The sequence below is a fragment of the Crocuta crocuta genome, unplaced genomic scaffold (assembly GCF_008692635.1).
Source record: "Crocuta crocuta isolate KB4526 unplaced genomic scaffold, BGI_CrCroc_1.0 scaffold367, whole genome shotgun sequence".
Taxonomy (NCBI): domain Eukaryota; kingdom Metazoa; phylum Chordata; class Mammalia; order Carnivora; family Hyaenidae; genus Crocuta; species Crocuta crocuta.
The window spans coordinates 2,510,287-2,535,999 of NW_027527936.1; the positions used below are offsets into that span (position 1 = coordinate 2,510,287).

The 25,713-nt window shown below is 42.7% G+C and overlaps 1 protein-coding gene across 1 annotated transcript; it reads right to left on the reverse strand.

The window, feature by feature from the left end:
- Positions 1-2,022: 2,022 nt before the first annotated feature.
- Positions 2,023-25,653, reverse strand: ZMYND12 (zinc finger MYND-type containing 12). Its single transcript, XM_077752012.1, has 8 exons — positions 25,443-25,653; positions 14,712-14,853; positions 13,284-13,455; positions 8,359-8,528; positions 5,931-6,053; positions 5,587-5,698; positions 4,083-4,228; positions 2,023-2,463 (listed from the first exon to the last, which is right to left on the reverse strand). The coding sequence occupies exons 1-8, from the start codon at positions 25,550-25,552 to the stop codon at positions 2,338-2,340; spliced, it is 1,101 nt and encodes a 366-aa protein (XP_077608138.1). The 5' UTR covers positions 25,553-25,653; the 3' UTR covers positions 2,023-2,337.
- Positions 25,654-25,713: the final 60 nt, after the last annotated feature.

The following is a 25,713-nucleotide window of genomic DNA, read 5'->3' on the forward strand; positions in this document are numbered from 1 at the left end:
CAGCTTGCGCTTATGTGCTACCTCTCTAAAAGAAAAAAAGGGAAATATTTAGAACAAAATGACAATTAAAATACTGTAACTCATACTATGTAGGATAAACTAAGGCAGTATTTAGAGGGAAATGTATAGCCTTAAATGCAAGTGTTTGAAAAACAGAAAGACTGGCAATTAAATTACTAAACATGTGAAAAAGGAGATTATAGCCCACAATCAAGAGGAACATCAGTCAAAAAGAACAATAAACTAAAACACTTTAATTTAAACAATTTTATAAATAGATTCGGGGCGGGGGGGCACCTGGGTGGCTTAGTCGGTTAAGCATCTGACTTCGGCTCAGGTCATGATCTCACGGTTCGTGGGTTTGAGCCCCGCATCGGGCTCTGTGCTGACAGCTCAGAGCCTGGAGCCTGTTTAGGATTCTGTGTCTCCCTCTCTCTCTGACCCTCCCCTGCTCATGCTGTTTCTCTCTCTCAGAAATAAATAAAAAACATTTAAAAAAAAAAACAGATTCAGTGGGGAAGGACTCATGAACAAGAACTCCAGGGTGGAGAAGAAAGAGAACAGATATGAAAGGGGAGACAAAAGAGAAAGGGGCCTTTGAGTATGGCTGAGGAGAGAGCTAGGTTCAATGAAATGGATTTGACAGACTTCTTCTGAATAGGGAAGTTCCAATATTTTCTTCTGAATTATCTGCTGAAGAGTTGTTGACCCCCCTCCGCACCCCTCCAACTCTTCAGCAGACATCTGTTTGAAAGAGCGGACTCGTATCTGGGGTCAGGGGCTGAGAGTCAAGCAGCAGGGGTGCGTTCTGGGAGAGAGGAACCAACAGTTGCGAGATGAACTGCGCAGAGGACGATGCATCCGGAGTGCCAGGCGTATGGCAGGAAGTAAGGCCCTGTGACTTTAGCCATGGTGGAGAAGCAGAAGAAACCCACAGGTATGGAATGGGGGTTCCAGCAGATTTTCCCTAGGCCTGAAGGGGCAGCATGGCACACCAGACGTATGTTTATTGTATGTACCGGGGTGACTTAATTTACAGGGAGGGGCATAAAGCTGTCCCACAGCAGGGCACCTGGGTGGCTCAGTCGGTTAAGCGGCCAACTTCAGCTCAGGTCATGATCTCGCAGTCAATGGGTTCAAGCCCCGCGTCGGGCTCTGTGCTGACAGCTAGCTCAGAGCCTGGAGCCTGTTTCAGATTCTGTGTCTCCCTCTCTCTCCGACCCTCCCCCACTCATACTCTGTCTCTCTCTGTCTCAAAAATAAAATAAACATTAAAAATTTTTTAAAAATTAAAAAAAAAAGCTGTCCCACAGGTCCCCGACATCCTCTCCCTTGGATGCAGATCTACCCAAGATGCAAAGTGCTAATGGGTAGGCTGCTTGGCAGATCTGGAGGGGAAAAAAGGATGTGCTAAATGACCAGGGTCATCAGTGGGAGGAGCCAGTACAGCCATAGTCACACCAGGACCATTTTACAACAATAATGGATGAGGTTATGGGGGGGATCAAAGTGACAAAGCTACTAAAGTGAGAGAACAGGGCTTTGAACCCAGGTATGTCTGCCACGGAGGCCTGCACTCTATCCTTTGCATCAGTATAGATGGCTCATGTCTGCTTCAGTCATTGTTGAAGAAAAGAAAGGCCCCAGCCTGGAATGGTATCTCAGCTAATCCAGGCTGGGTGCCCTGCAAAGACCTCGGATGGGTGTCACATTTTGCTACTTGTATTTGATACGTTTCGTATCTTGTTCTTCTGCTATTCCTCCTTTTCTGCCTTCTTTTCACTAAGTGGATATTTTCCAGTGTACTGTTTTAATTTCTTTGTTGATTTGTAGCTACCCTTCAGAGTAATTTTCTCAGTGATTGTTCTAAGAACTATAATAGACATTTAAGTCACAATCTACCTCAGAATAACACTACCTTAGTGCCAGTAGAACAGGAAAAGTTTGCCTCAGTATAACTCTATCCCCTACATGCTTCCTTGGCAAAGATCTATGAAACATGTGTCCCTGGGAGACTTCTGGTAAGTGATAAACTATTTGTGCTTTAATTAAAAGTACCATATTAATAAGCTGACAGTGCATAACTCAGTCATACATAGTCACCAGAGGCCAAGGGCAAAGGTCATAATGAAGATCGGTTTTACTGATTTTTATGTCTAAAGCTCTATAGTCCCTCACATGTGCTGTGTTAAAAATAAAAACACGGCTGTGTGTGCAGTCCCGGGGGAAAGGGGAGCCTTCAGCGAGTCACAGTACCTCAAAGCACTTGTGCAAGCTGGAACGCATTACAAGGTCAACAGCCCCTTGAGTAGCGGCTGACACAGCATTCATGGGTCACTAAGTAACAGGATGAGCTCCTTCAGCTGAGATAAGACTTAGTAACTCTTGAATGGTACTTTGTTCATGGACACTGAGATGGTGTTCTTCAGCTAGACTGGAGGCCCTCTTGGCATATTCTTGTGCCTGGAACAGAATTACAGTTACAAAAGGGAGTCATTGTGGGAAAGCTTTACACTGGGAAGCCCCATCTGTGCTCAACCCAGAAACATGGGAAAGGACCCCTCAGCTCTCACACCAGCCACTGGTGTGAAAAGTTTCCACTTTCGGAGTTTCCACTTGTTGGAAACTTGTGAATACCCACCGGTCCTTACAGCTGGCCACACATGTGGGCATGGGGGACCAGAGAAACCTGCCTGCCTTGACACACTAAGTACAAAGTACACCTTCTTAATGAAGCGAGATCTCCACAGGATCTGAATCAGGACCCTCTGAACTAACAACACCGGGAGGCACAGGGGTGATGGGGGCCACAAGCAACTTGCCATCCAGGGGCCTTGTGGTCCAGAGTTTTACTTGGACAGAGGCCTCACAGGACATCCTGGGACAGATTCGGTTGGTTCTTCTCCCCTCCCTCCTTCCACCACTTTCTCCTTCCCTTCCAATATTTATTGGATGGCTACTATGTTCCGGGTACTATGGTCGCAGGTGGAAATTCCTGCCCTCGGGAAACTTACAATACAGCGGGGGAGAGAGGCCATAAACACCACAAACAAGTAAAACACCATCGTATCTTCAACGTGAGATGTGTTAAGGAAAAGGATAAAGTGGGAAACGGGGCTTGGAAGCACCAGTCGCGTAGCAGGCTTTTGCAGCTTTAAGTAGGCGGGTCAGGGAAAGCTTCGTTGAAGACAATGAGGAAAGACCTAAAGGAAGTGAGGTGGCACTCTGGAGTAGACGTATGTGTCCCTATTCTCTAAGGCCCTCTCGCAGATCTAACACCCTTCACATGCCTTGGGGTAAGGACTCCCTTGAGTACACAGGAGAACACTGGACCCGGGACTGTAGAAAAGAGGTGTTTGTAGTGTAAGCTTGGAAATTCAATGGAAATGTTTCCCTGTTCCCTAAGCACTCTTACTCCATCCCAGGTAGGGTTAGTGTCCCTCCCTTGTGTTCCCACAGTGCCCTGGTCTTCACCATCACACTGGAGTAGAACCCACTACTTTAGCTCCTGGTGTACAGAAGGTGCTTAGTAAAGTTTGCTGAAGAAAGGTAGGGAGGAAGGGAGAGCGGGGGAAGGGAATCCTAAATTTTCCGTGACACCCACACAGAAAGGCGTCCTCCAGCCAGCCCTCCCTGTCTCCTTGCCTGCTTTCTTTTCCTTGGCAGCGCTATTCACGATCTGAATTTTATTCCACATTAAGTGTTGCCTTGTGTATCGTGACTTCCCCTCCCCGCAAAGAAGTTGGACAAATAATGGACCCTCTCAGTGCTTCAGTTTTCTTATCTGTAAAGTGGGAATAATAAAATACCTACTTCATAAAGTCAGCCTGACAATTCACTGTGTTAGTTCGTGAGAAGTACTTAGGCTAGTGACAGGCATGTCCCTAGGGAAGAAGACAGCGCTGTTTCCATTATGCAGGTTGGACTCAACAAATGAGAAACACCACGAACACTTGAACTGTTCCAAAGTGAGGCCTTACTCAGAGGACAGAAGGCCGTGCAGCTGCGCAAAACACAGCTGAATTCAACTAGAGGGACTTTGACCTCCGTTTTAGACATGGCGCTTTTCTGGAGACACTTGCCTTTGCAGAATTCATCATTAGGTAGTAAAGCATGACAAGGGTATTTAGAATGAAGATAGCTTTTTCGGGGGCTTTGTTGGATGTAGATTCTCGAATGTTCCAGATTGAAGTCAGGATCTGAATGGCTTCTGCTTCTTGCGCTTCATCTGCAACAGAAAGGGAGGAGGCTGGAAAGAAGAAACAGGCTGTGGGGAGCTGCTGAGTCTCCCCTCACGGGTGAGCACAGGGCTGACAGGGCGCTGGCCTTGGGCACAAGGCACAGCGGGGTCTTCCCCTGGAGGTCTGTGGCCGTGTGCCAGCAAGAAGCCAGGCAGTTTCAGGCAGCTCCATAAAGCCTGCTCACCCCAAGCAGCTCCCGGTCTCGAGGGAACTGTGGTTTCTGTCTTTCAGGGTCCTAAACTCTTGATTTCTTAGGCTCCAAATGCAGAGGCTGTCCCAGTGGGATTCCCTTGGGTCCCCCTTAGCTTCCGCCTGAGAGCAAGAGGAGGGAGCTGGGACTTCCAGCAGCCAGCAGCTTAATCCTCTCCCAAACCCAAGGGTGCTTCAGCCACAGCCTTTCTGCTTCCCCATGTAAGTTGGTTTACTCTTCCTCCTAGTGGCGTTAGTCCTACTTTAGCGACCATTTATTGACTTATTATGAGTCATCTGGGGCCACGTACTCCTCAACACTTTTTACATACTAAGCTTAGAGAGGAAGACAGAAAGGGCAAAAACCATAACCCTGCGGTTGCCTGGATTTCTATGATTCCCAAGTTTTCTGTTTTCACATACACCACTTTTATAATGAGAGAAAACTGAATAAAGTTATTAATTTTTAAAAATCTTAGTTCAAAACCATTCCTCCAAGAAGTCTTTCCTATTCAACACCATCCAACTATCCTCACCTCTTCATTCTAGAACTCATCTTGTAATATAATTTGTACTTGTAGAAATTTCCTTTTATTTCCCGTAGGTTCTGTCTCATCAACTACGCTGTCTCTTTTGAGCAGAAACTAGATCCTCTGTCCCTTTTTATTACCTCAGAGGGAACGATGTCATACAGTGCCACTCAGCACTCACTCATCGTAGAGCCTGGGGACGGAGAAATAATGAGACCCAGCCCTGCCGCTGAGGAGCTCACTGGCCAGTAAAGGAAGAGGTGAAGTCCCCAGAACAAATGAGCAGCATGAGAGAGTTTACCTTGCCTTATGTGCCCTGAGGGATAACATGTAAGAAAGGGAGGTTCTGCAGAAATCACAGGGGGCTCTGGTAGGTCTTTTTCTCTCCACATCTGTCCCTTATGAACCCCCAGAAAGGCTTGTGTGTGGTACCAGGGCTCTGAGTTCTTCCCAACACTGGTGAAATCTCTTTGATTCCCCTATCTCAGTGTCCGCATCAGCAAAATACAGAAGAAGGCACTGGTGTGCTAGTGACAGGGACAGTGGCGCTCCCTCTTGGGGACAAGCCCTGTGGATTAGGTGGGGTGAAGTCAATGCTCTGTTTCCCAGGGAGAGCTGCCACTTACCCAAGCCAGTATCGGTCTCAAATCGTTTGCCCAGTAAGTCTATCTGGTTGTTGCGAGCCTCTGAGAGCACCAGGTAGCGAGTGTTCAAGTATTTACTCCAGATCTCAGAGATCTGTTGGGAAAACAGACATAATCAGAGCATCAGGCCAGACCTGAGCCTCGCCTAGTTTGCCAGTGGAGAAACAGAAAGAAAGAAAAGTGGGAATATATCATGGATCAGACCATGTGATCTTGGGCAAATCACTTCATCTCTCTCTGCCTCAAATTTCTCATGAATGGTCTGACACACTTGTAACTTAGAAGGCCACAGTATCAAGGCTCCACTCCCATATTCCCCGGCTCACCTTGGTGTACAACGTGTCTGCCACGTTCAACTGTTTAAGGGCATAGAAGATATTAGCCAAGTGGAAGTAGCCTCCTGAGGTCCTGATATCCTCTGTTCCAAATGCACAACTGGCAAAATAAATCTATAGCAGGAGGAAGAAGGGGTGCTTCAGTTCTCTTTGTAAACCATGTATCTGATTTAAAGAACTTATACACCTAGAATTTGTAATGAACTTTTACAACAGTCCAGATAAAATTAACAAGTGGGCAAAGGATCTGAATAAACATGTCTCCAAGAAGATATGCCAAAGACTAATAACACACGAAGTGATACTCAACATTATCAGTCATTACAGAAACGCAAAAACTGCAGTGAGATACCACTTCACACACACTGGAATGGCTCTCATCGAAAGGGCAGAAAATCAGCGCTGGCAAGGACATGGAGAAAATGGAACCCTCATCCACTGCTGGTGGGAATAGAAAACAACGCAGCCTCTGTGAAAAATGGTTTGCAAGCTCTCAAAACGTTCAACAGTGAAGTTATTATATGACCCAGCGATTTCATTCTTAGACGCGCACCCAAGAGAAATGAAAATTTGTGTCCACACGAAGACTTGTACACAAACATTCACAGCAACGTTACTCATAACAGCAGAGACAACCCCAATGTTCATCAAGTGATAAATGGCTGGACAAAAATTGTATATCCAGAAGATGAACACTACTCAGCAGTAAAAGGAATGAGGTATTGACACAACATGGATGGACCTCAACATAATTCCGTTAAGTGACAGAAGTCAGATGGAAAAACCACATAGCATTCTGCTTATAGTAAATGTCCAGAAAAAGGCAAATCTAGGGAGACAAAGTGGTTGCCTGGGGCTGGGGGTCAGAATGAGAAATAAACTGTAAATGGATATGCGGGATCTCAGGGGTGATGGGAATGTGGACTGGACTGTGCTGATGGCTGCACAACTCTGTGAGTTTACTAAAAATCACTGAGTTGTATACTTAAAGTGGGTCAAGTCTATGATACGTATCAACAAAGCTCTGGTTATTGTTGTTGTTGTTGTTGTTGTTTTGAAAGGTAGGCAGATGAATCTGAGTTTGATCTACTTCTTAACTGTGTGGCCCAGCTAAAGACAGAATCTGTGGGTCTGTTTAATTTGTGGTAGAGTGAGAGTATAGAGAGAAAAGGCAGAGGAAGAAGTCTTCTAGTTAGCCTCCTAGGTGGAAATAGATGGCACCCTCAAAGCATTTCCTGAAGACAATTTAATGAAAGGATTCTTTAAAGAGACATATAGAGGTCAAAGAACTAACAAGAGCTAGTAAAGCCCTAGGGACTATCAGCAGCAAGAAACTATTACTGTCCAGACTCCTGACAAAGAGAGGGAGAAAGCAGGGTCACCAGGGCCCCACAAGAGCTAGACCTATGGGAGAAGGCCCCCTGCTGGAGCTGTGGCCATGGAGGAGCCCTGCCCGTGCCAGAACTGGGGTGCAGCAGGAAGGCAACAGAGAGAGTAGAAACCCAATCTCTATCTCCTCCCAACATCCACTCCCCTGTCATGCCTCTCACTCTCTAAATCCAACAGAAGCAGGAAAGCAATAGAGTCTGGCCATGCAGTCCACAGAGGTCAGCCTCCCAGGGCACAGTAGAGCAGAGAATGGATTTGGAATGAGGGGGTATGGAGACAAACCAGCACAAGAATGTTTCCGGTGGATTTAGCGACACTGCGCAGTGGCAGGCAGTCAGAGGAAGGGCTGCCCAATGGAGAGGCTGAAGAGAGAACCAACGTGCATGGAGACTGCATCCTGACCCTAACCTCGTCCAGATTTCAGGCTCAGGAACTTTTCTGTCTGGTAATATTGTCCACTACTGAAATCCTAATAGAAACATCATGAATTTTGGAAGAATAGCTCAGTCATTGCCCTCATCACCATCTTATCTAACATTTGTACCTAGTTTTATAGTTTAAAGTATAGTTTATAAGGAACTTTCATATGCCAACAGCTCTGAAGTAGAAACATTGATGTTACATGTAAAAATAACAGCCAAAATGCTGCATAGATATAGTCTTGTTATTAATCTTTTCAATGACCCAATGAGGCATAGGCTACTTGATGATGAAAGAGTTTAAATAATTGGTCCAAGACCATGACCAGGAGTAGAAGTAAAGCTCTTCTCTTAACGAGTGTGCTGTTCTACCTCCCTTTATCATCCTCAGAGCATTCAGGCTTGCAGAAGTGATGTGATTTGGCCCAACGTTGCACAGCCAGGAGGTGGAAAGGCTTGACTCAGGTTGTTACAACCGCATTCTCGCTAATACCTCGCCAGTCAGTTGTAAACAGAACACTTTAGAGACGTGCTCAGTTTGAAAAAGAACAAACAAAATGCAGCATAGCTGTTCTCAGAAACATTCAGGTGTCGTAATTTAGCTTGTTTACATCATTGGCCAGATGGTAACGGGCTTCCTCATAGTTTTCCTTAGCTATATAGAGAAGTCCGAGGTTCCGATGCAGCAAAGACTGGATGGAATGACAGCATTCCGTTGATTTGAGGACTGTCCACTGGGCTTGGGATAGGTATTCCTCAGCTTGGACAATCTGGCCCAGACCTGCCCAAACGAAATAGAGAAGGTTAGAATTCATACCCTGGCCAGAGAACATATGATGAAATATGAGTCAGCACCCATTCACTCATTTATTCATTGACTCAAACATATATTCACACACAAAACTTGTACATGAACGTTCATGGCAGCCTAGCCATAACAGCCAAAAACTAGAAACAACTTAAATGCTCATCAACTGATGAGTAGATATACAAAATGTGGGCTATCCATATCCATGGGTAGAAGATTATTCAGCCACAGAAAGGAATGAAGTGTTGATCCAGGCTATAACATGGATAAACCTTGAAAACATTGCATTAAGTCAAGGAAGTCAGATATAAAAGGCCACATATTGCAGGATTCCATTGATATGAAATGCCCAGAACAGGCAAATCCATAGAGTCAGAAAGTGATGGCCAAGGACTATGGGGATGGAGAACGGAGTGTGACTACCACTATGGAGGAAGATTCTGCAAGGCTTGGTGACAAAAGTAAAGGAACAGGAAAATCCTAGATTAGAAGCAAGAGGCCAATGCCCATGATCCTGGCTCGTGCAGACGTGCATGGCAAGTCACATCTTCCACCTGGATTTGCTCTGTGAAATAAGAGCTGGAGACCACGGTCCTCTCAAATTTGAAGAGGCAAATGGTTCTTAGCAAAGATTATTTAGATTGGGGAGAATTGGTAGAAGGCACTGACATATATTGGACATTTCATTTTCACTGTCCAGTTTTCATTCAAGAAGGCCATGCTGAAGGAAGGCCCTGCAGTTAAGCTGCACCAGCAAATAACAAGCATCTCAAAGGAAAAGGCATCCTGGGAGAAAAATATTTGAGGCCCCAAATCCAGAGAGCAGGGATAGTGGGGTAGGAGGAATGCACCGCTCTAAGCAGGTCAGAAGGGAGACTGTGGATGCTGAATGGGTAAGTTCAGGAATGTTCTCTTTGACACAGTGTTTGCCTGGACAGGCGTAGGGATGGAGTGGAGGTACTAGATACACAAAGTTGCTAAAGGAAGGGAGACTATCCTAAAGGGTCATGTCAGTAGCATATGGAATAGAAAGAGAAGGAATAGCCACTTAAGGAGTAGTGACACTCATGTGCAGGGTGAGAAGATAGGCTTAGGCTGGGCTGACAGCTGCCCCTCCCCTGTTATTAAAAAAAAAAAAAAAAGAATGTGATTTATTTAGACTGACAAAAAGGCTGGCATAGTTTTCAGTCAATGACTGGGGGAGGTATTAATGACAGCTTCCAGTTAGACAGAACATTCCAGCTTGCAAAGCACTCTCACGTTCATTAAACACAAACTCATTTATTCCTCAAAACAATTCTGTGAAGGGCACAGATGCTTTCACAGGGCCCACTCGATGCCAGGTTCTGCGGGAGGGGGCGAGTTTCAGCACCTCCTCTGTGCTAAGTGCTGCTCTGGGTGTGAAGACACTCTGATGAGTGAGAATAGGGACAGTTCTGGTTCTCCCTCAGTTTATAGTCTAGAGGGAAAGAGAACTGTAATTAAATAATCTCATCAACAGATATGTACACCCAGAAGAGGAAGAGGTTTTTATGGGGACATATAAAAAGAAACCTGGTCCAGTCTGGGGGCTTGGGTGAGGCTTCCAGACAAGGGGGCGGTAATTCCCCAAAGTAGTTTTCTAATTCTTTTGTTTTGAGACAGAGAAAGAGAAGCCAAGCAGGGGAGAGAGGCAGAGGGAGAGAGAGAGAGAATCCCAAGCACGTTGCATGTTCAGTGTAGAACCCAATGCGGGACTCAATCCGATTACACTGGGATCATGACCTGAGCTGAAATCAAGAGTTGGATGATTAACCCCATGAGCCACCCAGGTGCCCCAAGGGGATAGTAACTCAAGCCTAGACCTGAAGGATGAATAGGAATTAGGTGGAGGGGACAGTGGCTACAGAAGAGCCTTCCCAAACAAGAAGAGAGAAGGACAGCATAACTAAAAGGGAGGGAGAAGATGCGAGATGAGGTGACAGAATTCATAAAGGTGACAGCATATTAGAACAAAGCAGCTCATAGGGCTGCTTGGAGAATCTGGTCTTTATCTAGTGGAGTGGTCTGATCATATTTTGTGTGGAGGCCAAACTGGAGGGAGGTCAGATGCCAGCTAGTCAGCAATAGTCCAGATGAGAAATAATGAGACTTAGGCTAGGGAGACTTTCCCAAAATCCTGCAGCTAGTCAGTGTCAGAAATACACAGAACCTGGGCTGTATTTCCTTGTCCAGTGCTCTTCCCAGTAGTTTAGGTGGAGGGGCAGTATGGAATAGGGAGCCAGACCCAAGCAGAGTAAGGAGGGGCATTCTTGCAGTTACGTGGCCTGGTTTTGAGGAATAAGAGCCCAAACTGGTGAGGAGGGGATCAATGCAGAAGTAGCAGCCCTGAATGAGGAGTCAAGAGCCCATGGAAGGAGAGAAGGACATCTGCAAGGGGAAAGAGTAGGGCTGGAGATGGGAGATTGGTTCATTCAGGGGAACTGATGAAATATATAAATATGTTAATGAAAAAGGAAGCCAGCATTCTCATTGTCAGAGAACTACAGATATGGAATGGGAGGAAATTAGATTGAACCCTGTGGTGGTGCTGGACTTAACTTAGAAGTACTGGCATGGACTCATACTCATCTATCTATCTATCTATCTATCTATCTATCTATCTATCTATCAAGAGATGATGAATTTAGATGTAAAATGTGTAGGCATTATCATATTCATACATATTCCCTAATTCTATCCACTGAGAAGGCCTAGGAACAACCCTACCCCGACAGCAATGCAAATATCTGCTATACAACTCTTGGCTTCTGAATTCCATTTTCATTAAAAAAAACAAAAACAAACAAACAAACCAAACAACAACCAAAAAAATCCACAAGGCTCCTTGGAGGTATGTTCCAGAAAGCAGGAAAGTGATAAAGAACAATGGGGTTGTGTCAAGGAGACATAGAAGCCAGTTTGAATGGGCCACCACTTAGAATAATCTAAGCACCAAATTAATGATAGTAATAGAATATTAATCCATTGAATAGACTAGAGAACGAAGAGTCCATACTAATATAAATAAATAAATGAATATAGAGAAAGTTTGATGGAACAGGACATTTATATAGTTTCAGAATACCTCCCCATAAGATACTTACTAATTGCAAAAGAGGGAAGAGTATACAAAGAATAAGCCTGTCAAACACCACCTTAGTAACTTAAGTAACTTAAATGGGTATCATCAGTAATGAAGCAATTGAAAACGTGTGCCAACTTGCAGGATGAGGTGAGAAGAACACAGCACCACCTCTGTGATATTCCTGCCAAAGATACATCACCTGAGTCCAGTTGTGAGGAAACATCAGAGAGACCCAAATTGAGTGACATTTTATAGAATACTTGGCCTTTACTCTTAAAAGTGTCAGAGCCATAAAAGTCAAAGAAAGACTGACGAAGCTATTCCAGAATGAGGGAGACTAAAAACACATGGCAACAAAATGAAAAGGATGATTTTGAACTGTATCCTTCTGCTATAAAGACGTTATTGGGACAGTTGGAGACACTTGGATGGGATCTGCTTAGAAGATGACAGTAGATGATGGTGACACTATGTTATGAAGGAGGACATCTTTGCAGGAAATGGACCAAGCCAGCAACTAACCCTCACGCAGCTCAGGGGAAAAAGTTCATTGTACTGTATTTCCAACAGCCTTTCATTTTAAAAGTTTGTTTTAATGTTTATTTTTGAGAGAGACAGACAGACAGAGAGAGAGAGGGAGGGGCAGAGAGAGAGATGGAGACACAGAATCTGAAGCAGGCTCCAGGCTCTGATCTGTCAGCACACAGCCCGATGGTGGGGCTTGAACTCACAAGCTGTGAGATCATGACCTGAGCCAAAGTTGGACGCTTAACCAACTGAGTCACCCAGGTGCCCCTAAAAGTTTGTTTGTTTCTTTTTTTAAATAGTGGCTATTAAGATGTATAAAGTGGTGGACAGTCCCTAAAACACTGCAGATGCTCATAAAGGTTAATTCCCCTCCAAGATGCTAATTCTCTTCTTGTAGCAACCACTGCGTGGGATGGAGCTCTTCCAAGTCTGTGCTTCCCGCTCTCAGAACCACCTCTCCATCCACGTGAGCAGGTTCCTATACTCCTGTCACCATGTGACCTTGACACAAAGGCAGATAAAGGTAAATACCACATTCAAGCTGAGTCAACACAACCCTCTCTTCTAGGAATTGAACAATGGAAATCAGATGCTAATTAGTTTCGATGACCCTCCTTGAACCTGCAGGACACGTGGATTCCATGTAAATTCAGCTACATCTGCTATTCTGGGGTAGCTGTCTTCTGTGGTAGGCACGGGGCAGAAAAGTCTGCAGAGATGGAAAATAAAGCGGACGCAAAGAGAGAAGCAGAGACAAGAGGCATGGCCCAAAAGAGAAGCAGAGCACCAGCCTTAGTTGGTTACAGTATTCTGATTCTAGTGCCTCACGAAGCCTCAATCCCCCTGGGACACTCCAGAGTCCTCATAAATGTCCTTCTTCTGTGTAGGCCAGCTTGATCGTGGGCTTCCATCAGTAGTAGCCCAAAGTTGATGACATCTGCTTCCCCACCTAACTTGTAGCAAACTTGACAGCAATACTGCTCTTGTACAACACTGCTCTTGTACCACTTCCAAGGCTGCACTCTTTGGCCACTGATGTGACCCAGTGTAGTGCTCCTTCAGGGGCCCGGGGGATCTCAGGTCATTTCCCTTACCCAGGCTCGCCTCGGCCAGCAGCAGGTAAGCAGGCACAAGCTCTACGGAGCTCAGGCCATACACGTTCATGCGGAAGCGAAGTGAATGCAAAGCTGCTGGAACAGCGGCTTCGTGTCTTCCTTCAAAGAGGTATTTCTGGGCTACGGTGTAGCAGAATTCAATCAAGTGTTTCTGTGGAAGAAAAAACTAGACCATCAAGGGTGGGCATAGGTACACCCGGAGCAAGGCCAACACCCAATGAACTGGTCCAGGGCTCCTAGCTAACCTGCTTGTATTAAGGTGGCCATGAGACCCAAATTAAGTGATAGAAAAAAGGTAAACCCAGATTGTAAATTCTTCAAGGGCCATGAACAAGTGTCTTCTCACCGTAGCTCACTGATCGGTATAAATGAGGGTTTAATATAAAACTATTCAATAATTATTATTCTTATATTCATCATAAAATTGTGGTTTAGCAAAACTGTCATGTCTTCAGACATTCTAAAACTTTGATTCTCTGTTCCAGTTAATTTTGACAGAAACAGTTCCTCTTTCCTTCTGGAGTTATCCTGCTTAGCAAATATCAGAAATAACTTAAACTCTGCATTGTCCCAAGGCCATTCTCAAAGTGCCACAATACTAAAATTGATGAATCTGGTGTTTTGAGATTTACGGGTTATAAAACACTATTTTTTTTAGAGTAAGTGAGATGTTATCAATGCCATAATAAAAGTTTTTAAATCTCCTTTACGTATTCCCTACTGTATTCATACATCATTTTTTACCTCCTCCTCTATACCTGCACTCTTGTCAACATACTTGGCATATATGGGTGTTAAGGGTGAATTTTGTTCCCCTCTCCACCCAAACTCAAGCTCTAACCCCTAGAACCCAAGAATGTCACTCCCTTTGGAGACGGAGTGTTTGAGAGGTGATTAAGTTAAAAATGAGGCCATTAGGGTGGCCCCTAATCCAATTTGACTGGTGTCCTTTAAAGAAGATGTTTTAAGGAGCGCCTGGACGGCTCAGCCGGTTGGGAGGCCGACTTCGGCTCAGGTCATGATCTCACGGTTTGTGGGTTCGAGCCCCGCATCGGGCTCTGTGCTGACTGCCAGCTCAGAGCCTGGAGCCTGTTTCAGATTCTGTGTCTCCCTCTCTCTCTGACTCTCCCCTGCTCACGCTGTCTCTCTCTCTCTCTCAGAAATAAAAAAATTTAAAAAAAATTTTTTAAGACATTTGGAAACACCAGGGATGCATGTACACAGAAGAAATTAAGCCTGCTGATACCTATCCTTGATCTTGGACTTCTGAGATTCAGTAAATACCCGGGGGACAACTGTACTGAGGGCACAGAGAAACAAAACAAAGTCTCCGTCCTCAAAGAGGGTCACTCTTTCTCCTAGGGTAGCACCCATGAGCTACCCCCGCAGCAGCCCCGTGGGACTCACCTGCCGCTGGCGAAGCTGCTGCAGGCCGTGCTGCCGCTCTTCCTCGGAATTGTAGAAGGGCATGGTAGTACGCAGCGGGATCAGGAGCTGACAGATCTTCTCGTGGATGCTGTCCCAGTCAGCTCTTTGATGAACCACACTACTGCCAATAAAAGCATGGACTTCATTACCTCGGGCCTGACCTAAGGACTCTCCTGGCCCCGCTACTGGCCCAGCCCTAAACACCAGAAAAGTAAGCCCAACACATACCATCAGGCAGGAAACCCAACGCCATTTCTGACACAAATCCCTTTTCTGCCATGTGGTTATTTGATGGAGTAAAAACCAGTTGGGGAGGGAGGCTGCTGTTTCTTCGGGGCACAGGGTCACATTCCGAAGTCACATGGTGACGCTGTGGCTGTTCGGCTTTTCTGCTTGGTTAGTAACAACAAAGACGACTTTGCCTCTGCATTGTTCTAAGGCCATTTTCAGAAAATCTGCACACCAAAGCTGACGGATAAGAGGGTCTTTTTCTTGGGAAAGAGAAAGGAATTTCCATCTGTTGAGGCTCTAGAAGACACTTTCCAATCATGGGTGCCTCTGTGCCACTTGGCTCTGGAGAGCTCTGCTTGNAATGGCCCTGAGTCCCAGTGGACTCAGGTGCAGCAGATGTTTTTTCTAGTAACTATTTAACTTTTTGAGGACAAAACCAAAGCTGTTATTTCAAAGTAAGGAAGCATAGGTGTGAGAGCTTGAGTAGTTACTCTGAGCCTATACTCCAGAGCCAGGTGTTTCTTAGCTCTCCAGCGGGAAGCACTGTGACAGGCTGGTATAAAGCTTTTCTGAGTTTTACATACAGATTTGGTATTTTTAAACACTTAACTGGACAGGACAGCAGCCCTACAGAGAATCCATTCCCATTCCTTAGTTCTATGAATGATTCCCAAACCTATTACCTGATTCTGACCCTTCCTCCAATTTTTTTTTTTTTTACATTTCTTTCCCATTTTTATTTTTATTTTTATTTTTTTTTTAAATGTTTTATTTATTTCTAGGAGAGAGAGAGACAGCGTGAGCAGGGGAGGGTCAGAGAGAGAGGGAGTCACAGACCGAAACAGGCTCCAGGCTCTGAGCTGGCAGTCAGCACAGAGCCCGACGCGGGGCTCGAACCCACAAACCGCGAGATCATGACCTAAGCGAAAGTCGGACGCTTAACCGACTAAGCCACCCAGGCGCCCCTCTTTTCCATTTTTAAATGTTTATTTTTTTGAGGGAGACAGAGACAGAGTGTGAGCAGGGGTGGGACAGAGAGTGAGGGAGACACAGAATCCAAAGCAGGCTCCAGGTTCTGAGCTGTCAGCACGGAGCCCAACGCAGGGCTTGAACTCATGAACAGTGAGGTCATGACCTGAGCTGAAGCTTAACCAACTGAGCCATCCAGGAGCTCCTTGTTTTTCCATTTTTAAGTACACTTTAAATTCAGTGGTTTTTAGTTAAGGACACAAGGGTGTAAAACCATCACCCTATCTAATGCCAGGACAATTCCATCTCTCAAAAACAAAAATTCCATTTGCTCTATAGCTGGTCCCCTCATTTTTCTCTCCACTCACTGATGCCCAGAAACCACTAATCTACTTTCTCTATGTATTTGCCTCTTCGGGACATTACACATAAAGGAAACAGATAATATGTGACCTTTCGGGTGTGGTTTCTTACACTTAGCATGATGTTTGCAGAGTTCATCCATTCATAGCATTGCTCAATATTTTATTCCTTTGTACGACTGCATGATATTCCGCTGCACGGCTGTATCACTTTTAATGGTGATCCATTCATCAGTTGGTGGACATTTGAGTGGTTTCTACTTTTTGGCTATTATGAATAATGCTTCTATGAATACTTGTGTACAAGTTTCTGTGTGAACATATGTTTTCAGTTCTCTTGATCACATACCTAAGAATGGAATGTGCTGGGTCATATAGTACTCTATCTTTAACTTTTTGAGGACTGCCAAACCATTTTCCACAGAGGCTGTACCCTTTTATAGCCCACCAGCAGTATATGAGGAGCTCACTTTTTCTGTATCTTTGACAACACTTGTTATTCTTTTTTTATTCTTTTTTTTATTAAAGCTATTTTAGTGTGTGTGAAGTAATATCTCATTGTCATTTTATTTTGCATTTCCTTACCAACTAATGATGTTCAGCATCATTTCATGTGCTTATTGGCCATTTGTGTATCTTCTTTGGAGAATTGTGTATTCAAATCTTCTCATTTTTTAACTGGGTCTTTTATCTTTTTATTCTTGAGTTTTAAGAGTCCTTTACATATTCTAGACAGAAGATCCTTATTAGATATAGGATTTGTAAATATTTTCTCCCATTTGTGGGTTGTCTTTTCACTTTCTTGATAATGTTCTCTGACACAGTTTGTCTTGGGGGTACTTACTTTATTTGTAAAAAATCTGCCTTTTCTTTATAACAAATCTCTAATTCTTTTTTTCCTCTTTCAAGACTTTATTTAAATTCAAGTTAGTTAAGATATAGGGTAAAGTTGGTTTCAGAAGTAGAATTCAGTGACTGATTACTTACATACAACACCCAGTGCTGATCACAAGTGCCCTCTTTAATATCCGTCACCCATTTAACTCATCCCCCATCCCCCTCCCCTCCAGCAACCCTGAATTTGTTCTCTATCGTTTAGAGTCTCTTATGGTTTGTGTCCCTCTCTGTTTTCATCTTATTTTATTTTTCCTTCCCTTCCTCTATGTTCATTTGCTTGTTTCTTAAATTCCACATATCAGTTAAATAGTATTATCTTTCTCTGACTTGTTTTGCTTATCTGATGCACAGAAGTTTCAAAATTTTATTCTTAAATTTATTTTGAGAGAGAGAGAGAGCAAGGGAGGAACAGACAGGGAGAGGGGGAGAGAGAGAGAGAGAGAGAGACAGACAGACAGACAGACAGACTCCCAAGTAGCTCCACACTGCCAGTGCAGGGCCCCACGTGGGACTTGAACTCACGAACCATGAGATGATGACCTAAGCCGAAATCAAGAGTCAGGCACTTAACTGACTGAGCCACCCAGGTACCCCTGATGCACAGAAGTTTTAAATTGTGATGAAGTCTTAAATCTATTTTTTCTTTGGATCTTTGTGGGTTTTGGTGTCCTATCTAAATGGTTGCCTAATCCCGAATCACAGATTTACAACCATGCTTTCTTCTGAGAGTTTTGTTTTTGGCTCTTGCATTTAGCTCTTTTCATGTATAGTGTAAGGTAGGAGTCCAAATTCATTCTTGCATGTGGCTATGCAGCTATCCCAGCACCATCTGGAAGGGACTATTCTTTCCCCAGCTGAATGGTCTTGGCACCCGTGTTGAAAATCAATTGCCCATAAATGTATGTGTTTATTTCAGAACTCTCAATTCTAGTCCATTGATCTGTATGTCTGTCCTTATGTTAGTACCACACGGTCAGTACCATTACTGTAGCTTTTCAGGAAATTTTGAAATGGAAAAGTATGAGTCCTCTCCCTTTGTTCTTTTTTAAAGACTTTTTAGCTATTCTGGGTACTTTTCATTTTCATATAAATTTTAGGATCAATGTGTCCATTTATGCAAAAATGACAGTTGGAATTTTGACAGGGATTGCACTAAATCTGTAGATCAGTTTGAAGTGTTACCATTTAATAATATTAAGTCTTCTAAACTATGAATATGGATTGTCTCTCCATTTATGTAGGCCTTTCATTTCTTTCAAAAATGTTATTTAGTTCTCAGTGTAATACAGTCTTGTCATTGTTGGGTTAAATTTTTCTTTCTTTCTTTCTTTCTTTCTTTTTTTTTTTTTGATGCTATTGCAAATAGAATGGCTTTCCTAATTTTCAGATTGTTCATTGCTAGCATACAGAAATACAACTGATTTTTGCACATTGATCTTGTATCCTGTAACCTCACTGAATTCATGTATTAGTTCTAATAAGCCTTTTTTTTTTTTAGGTTCTTTAGGGATTTCTCTATATAAGACCATGTCATAACCAAAAAGAAGTATTTTTACTCCTTCTTTTCCAAGTTGGATGCCTCTTATTTCATTGTCTTGCCTAACTGCCCCAACTAGAACTTCTAGAACAATGTTGCATAGAAATTATAAAGCTAACATTCTTGACTCATTCCTGATTTTAGGGGAGAAAGTTTTCAGTCTTTGATCAATAAATATGATGTTAGCTTTGTGTTTCTAAGTTTATTCACAGATACCCTTTGCCAAGTTATGAAAGTTTCTTTCTATTCCCAATTTGTTGTGTTTTTATTACAAAGGGTGTTGGATTTTATCAAATGCTTTTTCTGTATCTATTCAGATTATCATGTGGTTTTTGTCTTCTAATCTGTTAAAATGATGTCTTAAATTGATTGATATTAGTATGTTGAGCCAACCTTGAATTCCTGGAAGTAATGCCACTTGCTCATGATGTATAATCCTTTTTACATGCTGCTGGATTTGGTTTGCTAGTATTCTGTTGAGGATTTTTTGCACCCATGTTTATGAGGGATGTTGATCTGTTGTTTTATTTTCCTGTGATGTTTTTGTCTGGTTTTTGGTATTAGGGTAATATGGTCCTCATAAAAAGAAGTGGGGACTTTTTCTTCCTCATCTATTTTTTTGGAAGAGTTTTTGAAGAATTTGAAGGTTTTGAAGAATCTTGAAGAACTAATTGGTGTTAATTTTTCTTTAAGTATTTGATATAATTCACTAGTGAAGTCATCTGGCTTTTCTTTGCAGGAAGTTTTTGATGGCTAGCTAAATCTTTTTAGTTAATAGATCTACTCAGATATTCTTTTTCTCTTGAATCAGTTTGCTAGTTTGTGTCTTATTAGGAATATATTTCATCTAGGTTTTCTGATTTGTTGGCATACATTTGTACATCGTATTCTCTTATAATCTCTTTGATTTCTGCAAAGATGCTAGCAATGTCCCCACTTTCATTTCTGACTTTAGTAATTTGGGTGTTCTCTTCTTGGTCACTCTAAATAAAGGTCTGTCAATTTTGTTAATCTTTTTAAAAAACCAATATTTCGTTTTGTGGATTCTCTCTATTGCTTTTCTATTCTCTATTTCACTTATCTCTGCTCTAATCTTTAATATTTTCCTCCTGCTAGCTTTGGGTTGAGTTTCCTTTTCTTTCTATAGTTTCTTAACGTGGAAGGGTAGGTTATTGATTTGAGATATTACTTCTTTTATAATGTATGTGTTTATGGCTAGAAATTTCCCTCTGAGTACTGCTTTCACTGCATCCCATAAATTTTAGTATTTGTATTTCTGTTCTCATTTCATCTCAAAGCATTTCCTAATTTCCCTTGTGATTTCTTCTTTGACTCACAGGTTAAGACTGTGTTATTTCCCTATATTCATAAATTCCCAATTTCCTTCTGTTATTGATTACTGATGTTATTCCACTGTGATTACAGAACATACCTTCTATAATTTCAACACTTATAAATTTATTAAGACTTGCTTTATGGTCTAGTACATGGTCTATCCTGGAGAATATTCCATAAGCATTCCATATGTATACAGATGTCTGTTAGGTCTAGTTGGCTTATAGTGTTGTTCAAGCCTTGTACATCCTTGCTTATCTCCTATTCATTATTGACAGTGGAATACTGAAGTGTCCAACTATTATTTCTTTCTCCCTTCTCTACTTTATGCATTTTGAGACTCCATTGCTAGATACATAAATCATGAATTTTTGCATTTCTATTGCCTATTAAATATTTTTACTCAGTAACTAAGTTAACTGATTCCACTTATACATATTCCAAAACTGGTAACAATAACCTAGCACAGGGTCAGCAAAGTTTTTCTGTAAAGGGCCATATAGTAAATATTTTGGGCTTTTGAGAGCTGTATGGTCTCTGTTGTAAAAATTCAACTCTTGTTGTAGCACAAAAGCAGTCACAGACAACATATAGCCTTGTTGAAGCTCTCCCTCTTTCCTTCTGGGACGAAAGAAATGCAATAAAGTATTTTCTCTTTAAACTATAACTGCTATCAAAGAAATTATATAAAGCATTTAAAATTTTTTTATAAAGAATTATTGTAAATAAATCAATTAAAGCACTTAACAGCCAGGATATAGAAAAAGTTGAGTTCCATAAGGTATTTATTAAATAGGGTTTTTTTAAATAATTGTGTGAATAATGGAAATATTTACTTAAATGCCTGAATTTTTGTTCCAGTGAGAGCATTTGACATATCTATGCTCAATATTTCCAAATAAATGAGCATTATTTATATATATTCATGAGCTCTTTCTCTTATTCATCTGTCTAACCCCTAAAACCCAGCACAGAGTCATGCATAAAGAAAGAGGAGAAAAATATGTTTTCAATCAAGTAGTCTGTGAGCCAGACATTTTTTGTTTGGCACTATCATGTTTTGATTTGTTTTTTAGTAAGTTTGTTTAATTTTTTTTAAGTTTATTTATTTATTTTAAGAGAGACAGAGACAGTATGAGTGGGGAGGGGCAGCAAGCGAGGGAGAGGGAGAATCCCAAGCAGGCTCTGTGCTGTCAGCGCAGAGCCCAATGTGGGGCTAGAACTCACCAAACCATGAGATCATGACCTGAGCCAAAACTAAGAGTTGAACGCTTAACCGACAAAGCCACCCAGGCACCCCGACCATTATCATGTTTTTTAAAATATCATGTTTAAATTTGGATGACATTAGGCAGGACACTCATTCTGCAGTTTACAACAGATCCTACTGTCTCCTACTATTGAATACCAAACACTTCACTGTTTTCTTTTCCTGACCAGTGAAAACATTTTCATTTGTGCCCCACATGTTAAATAAAACTTACTGCAAATCACTCTTATCTATGTGCTACGATTTGCTAACCTACAATACTAAAGCCTCTTAACTTTCTGTAATGTTTCAGTGTATATTTTAATAAAATTGCCCTTTCTTACAAAGGTTCTGTTCCCTGGCTACATTCTAATAATCCAACATAGAACAATATATGCAAGATTACACAAAGTGTATAAAACAGCTGTATTTATGGGAAACTAATATAAAGAAATTGACCAAAATATCAGATTATTAATCTCTACGTTGTGAGATTACGGATTATTTTTCTTCTTTATTTTTTATATTTTCAAATTCTCTATAGTGACATGAGTTACATTTACAATTAGAAAAAAACTCTTTTGGGGCACCTGGGTGGCTCAGTCAGTTGAGCATCTGACTTCGGCTCAGATCATGATCTTACGGTTCATGAGTTCAAACCCTGCAATCGGACTCTGTGCTGACAGCTCAGAGCCTGGAGCCCGCTTCCAATTCTGTGTCTCCCTCTCTCTCTGCCCCTCCCCTGCCCACACTCTGTCTTTCTGTCTCTCTGTCTCTCTCTTTCTCTCTCTCAAAAATAAACATTAAGAAACATTTTAAAGGAAAAAACTCTTTTGCAAAAAAACATAAAAAAAAAAACTTCCCCAAATTCAAGTTGACTGTCCTTCCAGCTCCTTAAATTTGGAATGAAGAAAAAGAATACTTACTGAGTGCCAGTTTGGTTTCAGGCATGATGCTACATGCTTTATACTCAACCACAAAACCCTGTGAGGAAGGAGTAATAAAGACTCCATTTCTGAGATGCAGAACAATGGCCTCAGTTTTATTTTATAAAAATATCTTAAAATCCCCAGGACACAAGCATAGAGAAATCTGAAGAAAAGAGGTGGAGGGGAGAGAAGACCTTAAAGAGAACTAAAGGCAGTGAAAGAGGAGAAAGGAACTAATGGTGGACAGGGCATAGGAGATAATAATTTATTCATGCATTAATCACATTTTTAGTTTCGACTGTTTCACAACACTGTGCAAGAGACTGTAAGGTATACACAGAGGGTCTCACACAGATCAAAAGATAGCATATGAATGACAGTCCTTCTACACATATTCAACATAATATCCTGCATTAATATAACATAATAAAATTGAGACAGCACATTTGCTAACAACTAAAATGAAGAAGGGAGGGCGCCTGGGTGGCTCAGTCAGTTAAGCATCTGACTTTGGCTCACGTCATGATCTCACAGTTTGTAAGTTCGAGTCCCGTGTCAAGCCCTGTGCTGACAGCTCAGAGCCTGCTTGCTTTAGATCCTGTGTCTCCCTCTCTCTCTGCGCCTCCCCCACTCACACTGTCTCTCTCAAAAATAAATAAACATTAAAAAAATAAAAAATAAAACGAAGAAGGGAAGTAAGAGTCATCTGAGAGTAGAAAGTGACTACAAAGTGAGAATTACAGAATTACAGAATTACTTCTGGCAGCAGGGATGAAGGCAAGAGGGAGAGAGGTAGATGCTCATATCAGGCAAAGGGCTCTCCTCTCTCCCCTGAACGCCAGACCTGTACTTGAAGTTGTTTACTAGCCATCTCTCCCAAGGGACCTGAAGGCCCTCAAACTGTGGGGCCCCTCCCCAATCTGTCACCCACCGCCACCTCCTTCTGTGTTAATAGGTTTACTATCCATTCAGAAGCTCACTTATTCAACAAATGATCACTGAGTGTGTGGTATGTGCGGCCAGTAGGATTAGTAAAAGACACAGATACTAAACAAGTAAACACAAAATATCAAAGTAAAGGAAAAATGAAGAAAAAGGTGAGAGAGAAAACTGAGAGAGGAGTACTTCCAGAAAGACCTCTTTGAGGAAAATAACATTCCTGAGAACTGAAGGCTGAAACGGACCTGGGAAGACTTGTGGTTGAAGAGGAAGTTCCTAGTAGAGAGAACAGCCCAGGCAAAGACACTGACGCAGGAAAGGGCTTGGCAAATTAGATCTGAAAGAAAACCTTGGTAACTACATCAAGAAGAAGAGAGGGTGAGTGTAATGGGAAATTAAGGTAGAGAAATGACCAGCGTGCTGCAAATCCTGAATTGTGTTCTAAAGGCAATGAAGACACTCCAAGAAAAACACAGATGCTATTCCCTTTCCTCATGGGATATACAGACCTAGTGAGGAATATGGACTATTAAACAACTGATTTCAATCTGTGTCATAAGTTTTAGGACAGGGAACATATAGAGTGAGACCACTGAGGAAGGACACCTAATTCAGTCTGAGAGAGGTATATTCACTCTCCACCACTACCACTGCAACAACTTTAAAAAAAATTTTTTTTAAAACATTTATTCATTTTTGAGAGACAGAGAGAGACAAAGCACAATCAAGGGAGGGGCAGAGAGAAGACGACACAGAATCCAAAGCAGGCTTCAGTCTCTGAGCTGTCAGCACAGAGACGGAGCGGGGCTCAAACTCCCGGACCACAAGATCCTTAACTGACTGAGCCACCCAGGCACCCTAACTGCAACAACTTCTTAATCAGTGATGGAGCCTCTAGGGCCTACCTTCCAATTTATCTTCCACACTGCTACCTGTCATCCTTCCTGAACACAAGGGAGAACCCGTCAAAACCGGCCATGACTTTCCAGAGGATAAATTCCAAACTTCCCAATTTCATGTCACCATGTGGTCGTAACCTGTATCTTCTTGGCTTAAACTCCTACTCCTACCTATCACAGTAGTTTTTAAAAATTGTTAGTATGAAATACATTTTACCATTACAAACACATGTATCCACATAAAATGCTAAAAAGTTTCAGGAAACAATTCAAGTAGGATTGCTCTGATACTTCCTTTGTTATTCTACTCTTTTCCTTAAAAAAGTACATTTTCCTTAAAATGCTGGTTTTGATATATCCATGACCTGCTAATGGGTCCAGTCTGCAGTCTGAAAATCAGCGACTGCTTCCTCCACTACTATTTTCTGTCCCCGGCTCTGAACAAACTCTTCCTTTGGCCTTTCCCCAAAGAGACCCAAATGCCAGGAGTACCCTGTCCTCTGTCTTCACTGTCCACTCACCTAGCAATTTCCTACTGACCTTTCAAGAATCATCTCAAACATTATTTATTCAGATACTGCCCTGGCCACCATGCATCTTTAGAGGTCCCAGGAAAACAACACACCTTGGTGACAGTATTTGTCATGCAGGGACTATTATAATGACTTTTTAAACCAACTTAGTCTGCTCTGGACTACGTTTATGGCCATCAGCAGCCTAGCAGTTTTATCTCAGGTCCAAAACAGGTCTAATTGGAAGCAAAGATCTGGGGAAGTTATACTGAATGAATGAAATCTCATCGCATTTTCTATTACCCTCCCCACCCTCTCTCACCGTCTTAGCTGTGCACCAGACAAACTGGCCTTCTTTCTGTTCCTCAGGCACACCAGTCTTTACGCCCTCAGGGCCTTACTCTTCCCCCAGCATCTCCCGGCAGACTGCTCCTCCTTTATTTTCACATCAGTATCTACCCTCGGGAGGCTGTCTGCCCAACCTCCCATTACATTTCCTTTGTCTTTATGGCATTTATGACTCCCTGAAAATAATCTTGTTTTCTTTTTGTTAGTTTATCTATTTTCCGCTTTGGTATGTTAGATGTTTGAGGGACACACAGTCCACCAAGTTTCCCCTAGTAACTTCCGCTCCTAGAACAGTGCATAGTGCACAGTAGGCAGTCAACAAAACATCTGGTGACGAATGAGTGGGAGAAGGGGCACACACAGAAGTTTAAGGGACCTGTCTTGAAGCTGCCTTGAGTTCTCCCTGGCAGAGCTGGTGCTACGGCTTACGCAGGGCACCCAGACCTGTGATGGGGAGAGAGGGAGGGAATTGAGGGGCCCAGGTGACACATTTCAGGGCCTACCAGTAATACGTGACCGTGCAGGCCGTGCACACGCGCTCGGCCGGAGCTTCGCACACCTCGCAGCACAGCCGGCGCCCCTTAGGCACCGCCAGCGGGTAGATGATGTTCATGTTGCAGCCAGCAGCGTCGTCGGTCCCCAGGACGGTTGCCTGGAGAGGACGCGCAGGATGCCGACGTCACGTGACCACCGCCGGGCAGCCTCGTTCCCAGGAATTCANTTATTACTATTTAAAAAATTAAAAATTCCCCTCCATAAGTCCCGAAGGTTAAA